The sequence below is a fragment of the Brassica napus genome, chromosome C9, assembly GCF_020379485.1.
Source record: "Brassica napus cultivar Da-Ae chromosome C9, Da-Ae, whole genome shotgun sequence".
NCBI classification, from domain to species: domain Eukaryota; kingdom Viridiplantae; phylum Streptophyta; class Magnoliopsida; order Brassicales; family Brassicaceae; genus Brassica; species Brassica napus.
Genome location: NC_063452.1, coordinates 53,830,240 through 53,837,278, shown reverse-complemented (window position 1 = coordinate 53,837,278; position 7,039 = coordinate 53,830,240). Strand labels below are relative to the sequence as shown.

The window sequence follows — 7,039 nt, the reverse complement described above, 5'->3', positions numbered from 1 at the left end:
TAAAGAGTGCCTCTTTTATGACCTCTAGCCACCACCATGGAACCTTTCTTGACTATCCAGGCTCCACCACCAAAATTAACATCGTGCCCCATATCATCAAGTTGACCTACTGAAATCAGATTTCGCATCAACTTTGGCACATGTCTGACCTTGGTAATCTTCCACACACGTCCGTCTGACATCTTCAGGTTGATATCTCCAATACCAACTATGTCCAAAGGTAATCCATCAGCAAGATATACCTTTCCGTAATTTCCCGCAACATAATTTTCCATGATGTTATGGTGCGGTGTGGTGTGGAACGACGCTCCAGAGTCAAGCACCCATGAATCAACTGGGCTATCGACATAGGAGATTGACGCTTTGGTGGTATTTGCAGTTGCATCACGAGCTTCAATTTTCCTCGGGGAATCAACAGACACTACCAATGCATCCGCGATTTCACGTGTCACTACATTGGCTCCGCCTCTAGTGTTGTCTTCCTTCTTCGGTGGTGCTCGGCAATTCTTCTTGATGTGACCTGTCTTTCCACAATTCCAGCACTCTGCAGGCTGTCTGAATTTGGACTGGCCCCATCTATTCCTTGACTTCGATCTGCCATTACTCCGATTATTTCTATCTGGGTTTCTCCCTCTGTTTTCCACGTTGAAAGCAGAGCTCGTTGATGCCTCCCCAGAGTCTATCCTTCGAACTTCCTCACCAAGGATACGATCTCTAACATCATTGAATTTGAGCTTTTGAGTACCCACAGAATTACTAACCGCTGCCCTCATCGGCTCCCAACTATTTGGCAGAGATGCCAACAAAATCAGTGCTCGCACTTCATCATCAAACTCGATTTCAACCGATGACAGTTGGTTGACAATCGTGTTGAACTCGTTCACATGTGCGGCAACCAGGCCACCTTCTTCCATCTTCAAATGAAAGAGTTTCTTCATGAGAAATACCTTATTGTTTGCCGAAGGTTTCTCATACATGTCAGAGAGAACTTTCATGAGCCCTTCCGTGGTCTTCTCCTTCGCAACGTTGTGAGCAACGTTTTTCGACAGTGTTAACCTTATAACACCCAGAACTTGTCTGTCAAGTAGCTCCCACTCATCCTGATCCATCTTCTCAGGCTTCTTGCTCAGCGGTTGATGAAGCTTCTTTCCGTACAGATAATCTTCAATTTGCATTCTCCAAAATGCATAATCTGTACCGTCAAATTTCCCGATACTATGCGCCAAACCATCTTCGCCTCCCATCGTTTCTGGAACCACCGTGTATTAGAACACCTTCGTCGACAAACCGATGTTACTGACAAAATTCACTACTCACGAAGTACTGTTCACGTGAATAGTAACCCCACAAAAAATTTGACCGATCACCGTAACTCAGGCTCTGATACCAGTTGTTAGGAAATATGCGGTCAAATTTTGCGGAAAACCAGAATTTGCGGAATTTAGGGGAGCGGGAAAACACACACAAAATTGTTAACGGAGTTCGGCCAGCTTTTGCCTACGTCTCCGGACCTGCTACAGATCTTTTATTATCAACCCGGGAAATTTTTACAAGCTCTCAACTCACACCTGACCCCAAATACACTCAAGAAATTACACTTAATTTCTTATAGAGAAAGATTTTCTCACAAGAAAGATTTTTTTTTTTTTTTTTCCTCTCTCTTGCTCACTTTCTTCTTCTCTTGTTTTCTTTTTGTTTTTGGGATGGATTTCTTCTTCTCCTTGTGTGGTTATTTATGGGAGATTATGGGGAGTTGGTGAAACTTCTTGTTGCACCTACCAAAAACACAAAAGAAATGTATTGTTGAATTAATCAACAAACATGTTCTTGATACAACTTCTTGTTGTACCTACCAAAAAAAAAACATGTTATTTACATGATCTCGACCATCTTTGTGGTTGACAGAAGTTACTAAGCAAGAAGCTAATAACTAAGAAGAACTCGGAAGAAAAGCCAAACAGACTCTCGTGATGTTTTGCATATTTTTCAATGAACTCTGTTTTAGCGCTTTACAGACTCTCGCTTCAGTTCAGCTTCCGCTGCTTGTTCGGTTCAAGATTTACAGTAACATTCACTTTTTAATGGTTTTAGTAGTAACTTTGTGAAGCATGTGAGAATTGGTAAAAGAACGCTCAAGAGGCCAAACAGTAAGAAAACACATTTATGTATATAGATTTTTTTTTGTTTTGAAAATTAAAGACATTATCCAAAGCAAAACGATAAGGGTTTAATGAAAGTAAAAACACTGTTTTCACAACTAGCGAAGAAAGGAAAAAAAAAGGAAGTTTGAGCAAGCTTAGTATCTTATATCGGTAGCAGAATGAACATGATACACAAATCTGCTGGTGCGGTTAGTTGATTTAGTGACCATACTTCTGGAACTCCCACTCACTGTTATCTGTTGAATACAAGAGCAATATTAACAAACAGACGAAGAAAAAACTGCAAACAAGTGAAAAGGCTTCAAAACAGAGAAAGACATACCCAATGGACAAACTTGACGAGTCTTCAACCATCTGCTGATACAGTGAAAGTGGAAAGCATGATTGCAAACCCCTGCAAGCACCGACATTGGTTAGTCTTTAGTTAACCATCTTGCGTATATCGACTCTGACTAGTCCAAATACACTACACAGCGATTAGGTAAAAAAGGTAACAAACGTTCATGATCTACTTTTCCAGCTAACAAGATCCATCATCATCATTAACAAAACGCACCCTAAGATACTAAAACATTGATTCACACAGTCCAATAAAGTTTCAAACAAGAAGCAAAGATTGCAGCAATCAATCAAAGGCGTAGAGAAGAAACAAAAGCTTACCCCAAGCAACAGTGCATTCCTCACTAGTAGCGCTGGCCTGATTAGCCTGACACTCAATGCCTACAAACACACACAATAACACAAGAGGTTAGCCTAACCATTCAATAATCTCCTGATTCATCATCGCTACGTATTGTGAATCGATTAACTTACAGAGATCCATGATGTGGTTTCTGCAGATGGCGCAATTGTCGACGACGATATCTATCAACCAAAAGAAAGATCAATCAATCAATCAATATAAACCCTAGCTAACCAGAAACGTCCAAGGACATATTCAATCAGATATGTATAAAGGAGGATTTATTCGCGCTTACCCCAAGCCCAAAGAGCGACGGCGCTCCACTTCTTCACTTCGAATCTCTTCGCCTTCTTGCTCGACGAAGAAGCCACGACGCTGCTCGAGGATTCCCCCGCAGGGATCATGTTTACGTCGCTATCGAGTGTAGCCATCGATTGAACACGCGAAAACCCTAAGAAAAGTCGAAGCGAGGAGATCGGAGGAAGAGAAGAAGAAGAAGAAGAAGAAGAAGAAGAGTCTGAATATATATTGAAAACTCTAATTTGACAGAAGACGGAAGAACAAGCGTCGGATATTTAAGTAATTAAGAGAATTCCTTCCACAATTTAACTTTTAAGTAAATCTTTTTTTTTCTCCTTAATTATCTTCCCAAATAAATAATGGAAAAAAAAATCTGAACCCTATTAATTATGTAAATCCTAAAGATCAAGTTTATGTTAAAAAGGAAAACTATATTTTTACATACTAGGATGTGGACCCCCGCGAAATCGCGGAGAAAAATTGATATTAAGTTTTCAATATTAATTTTCAATGATTACATATTAAATGTTAAATTTTTTTTATGATTTATAAAAATATATATAACTGATATTGTTAAAAAATAAAACAATAAATATGAAAATAAGATAATTTGAAATTTATAATAAATATAAATAAAAAATATTGAAAACAATAATGCCAAAGTGATGCAACCCTATTAAATCTTCAATATTATTTTTTAAAGTATTATATATTAAATGTTTAAAACAAAAATGATAATATAAATATTTTTTTTAAACTATAACTGATATAGTTAAAAATAAAAACATTGAAAATGAAAATAAGATTATTATAATTTTATTATAAATAAAAGATATTAAAAACACTTATCCCAAAGTGATGCAATCCTTCAGAATTATTAGGTTAACTAATCAAAATTAAAAATCCAATATTATTTTAAAAATGATTATATATTAAATGTTGAAAACAAAAAGGTTTATTTATTTGTTAACTTATTCAATTTTTTATCATGAAATGGCTGAGTGAAAATGTACAATGGCTAATTTTCTTATAAGATAAAACTATTTAATGAATGAACATGTTTTCTTCTTAATTGATCAAATATTTAAAAGGTTTTTATTATGAAATGGTTTGACGGTTAAGCTTCTGAAATATATTCAATAAAAAATCATATTAAATTTCAGAAAAAACAATTATTTAAGGAATGAACAAGTTTTTCGTTCAATTGAAACTATGATTCCAATACTCAGGTTCCTAAATGAAATTATAGCCGATAGATTAGAGATTATGAGCAAACTCGACCGTTAGATTGATTTTTTCTATAAACAATTGATGACATCTGCGGAAAATAAAAAAGAACTCTGAAATAAATCAAGAAGTAATTGAGGAACAATTTTATGAACGTTTTATGGGTTTCTGTTTTAAATACGTTTGTGAAGCAATAAAGGAGAAATAAAGAAACCAATTTGTTATAGGTTTCTGTTTAAAAAACGTTCAAATATAAGATTCTGAAAAGTACAAGTTTCTATTTTAAAATGTTCTGTATATAAGTTTTTCAAGATGTAGGTACTTTGCTACTTCAAAAAGCATGTGTTTCTTTAGAAGGAAACTTTACAATTAAAATAATATTTCTTAAATCATAACACTGAAAATCACACCTCCTTTTTTTTTTAATTTAACAAATAAAAATAATTATGAAAGGGCATGTTTGTTATTCTTAAACAAAAATAAATGATTTATGAAAAGGTACATTTGTTAATCTAAATGGAGTGTATTGTTTGGAAAAAAAGAGAATATTCAAAGAAGACTTGCCAATTTGTATTTGTTTGGGTGATGTAAACATTCTTAGGAAGAGTGTATATCCCTTAGTTTATCAAAAAAAAAAAAAAAACTGACTGTTGGTGATACTACTATATTGACATGTATATTTTTTTAAAAAAAATTCATTGTTATTTGAGGGAACACGTTGGTTCGAGATGACAAAAGAACTTGTTTGCATTAATAAATGATGGTGTCACTTATTGTATAACTTAAATCAATCCTGACATTGGATTGTATAAATTAAATCAATCCGGACCGATAGATATAATAGTTGTATAATAGAAAAACAAAACTAACTTCAGTTTTATGAAAATATACAACTCTTATAATGAGAAGATAACTCTTAAAACTAATAAATGCATTTATTAAAATATTATAACTACTTTTAAAAAAGGTTCCAATGGTTGAATGTTAAAAAATGTAGAAATACACTTATTGAAATGTTTTAACTACTTTTTTAAAGTTTTTCAATAGTTGCATGTTGGGAAAACAAAATTAATCTCAATTTTTTAATGAAAAGGCATAAATCTTATAAAAAAGACACAACTCTTAAAACTAATAATTGTATAAATATACTTATTTAGATATTATAACTACATTTAAAAAAGTTTCTAATAGTTGTTTCATATTTTTTTTTAATACACACCTCATTAATAAGAATCCTAATTAATGTCTAAGGATGCAACTTTTCATTTTAACATTGTGTCTTTTCATTTTAAAAACTGTATTCTTTTTTTTTAGTTGTCAAAATGTAGAAATATGTATCTTTTCATCTTAATAATGCATTTTTTCATCATAAAATTTGCATTAATTTATTTTCATTTGTCAAAATGTCTAAAATGTAACTTTCACTCTAACATTGTATCTTTTCATCTTAAAAGTTGCATTTGTTTAAAATAAACGGCCAAATGTATAAGTATGTAGTTTTTCTTCTTAATAACTTTTTATCCTAAATTTGCATAATTTTCTAAAGAGTTATCTTTAGATTCATTTTATATATTTTTTATATATATTTAGAAATATTAAAAATTTATTACAAATATCATGTAATTTGATTTTGGTTAATTTAGTTATTTTATAATATTATATATTTATAAACCATTGCATATATTTATATAGCCACATATACATCTGAATCCAAAACGACACATATATGCATGTTGGGTTAGTTTTTCAAATAAATATCAAATCACCTAAATATTTTAAGTATATATATCTACAACAAATGTGCATTAATTTTTTGAGATCTTAAAATGAAAGACGACAGTTCTTTTAATGTCACAAAGCATCCATTCAGATCATGAGTTAACAGGCATCTCTTCCGCAAACCAATGCAACGCTTCAATGGCCATCTTCATCAATTATGTACTCATCAATTATGTAAGTAACTGAGTTTTCAAATAATTTTAAACCAAAATAATTTTAGAACCATTAGATAATAAAAACAGATTTGCAGTCTTATTTTATTTGAGACTTGCATATTAAAAATATATATTAATTTTAGGACTTCTTATTTTATTTGATTCTAACGTTCTGGCGGAAACAAAAGCAAAGTCACTTGCGATAGTTATTATCCTACTTTATATTTTGGTTGGACACTTAAGTCATCTCGTTTGTCTAATATGTAATCCTAATCGCTAGTATTATTATAGTATCTTTAGATGACTTCTGTCAAATCCAAAATGTTTGTTTATGTTTTATGCTAATACAAACTTTGTCATGTGCAAACTCGTGAAACACTAACGATGGTTAGATAAAATTTACGGCTCTGCATATATTTCGATTTCGATGGAAGGAGAAGAAGAAAGACTATTTATGTGCGTATTTTCATAATTTAAATTATATTTCCTATTTGTACACTTTGTGCAACCATTATACAATCTATAGTTAAGCATCAATAGTTAAGTTTACAAGAAGATACCAAATGACATACCTTAACAGAGACAAAAAAATAGAAAATGAGATAGAAGATAAATACTAAAAGATAGAAGATGAATACTAAAGGAATCAATCATATTTTGTAAAAATATTTCTGCTGTAAAAAGTTCAATATGTAGATTGTGAAAAGGTACATCGAGGGCTACTCTTGAAGATA

General features: G+C 32.1%; 1 protein-coding gene across 1 annotated transcript; it reads right to left on the bottom strand.

The window, feature by feature from the left end:
- Positions 1-2,148: 2,148 nt before the first annotated feature.
- LOC106408993 (RING-box protein 1a-like) lies at positions 2,149-3,424 on the bottom strand. Its single transcript, XM_013849685.2, has 5 exons — positions 3,140-3,424; positions 2,976-3,026; positions 2,823-2,882; positions 2,485-2,556; positions 2,149-2,398 (listed from the first exon to the last, which is right to left on the bottom strand). Exons 1-5 carry the CDS (start codon positions 3,273-3,275, stop codon positions 2,361-2,363), a joined length of 357 nt encoding a protein of 118 aa, XP_013705139.1. The 5' UTR covers positions 3,276-3,424; the 3' UTR covers positions 2,149-2,360.
- Positions 3,425-7,039: the final 3,615 nt, after the last annotated feature.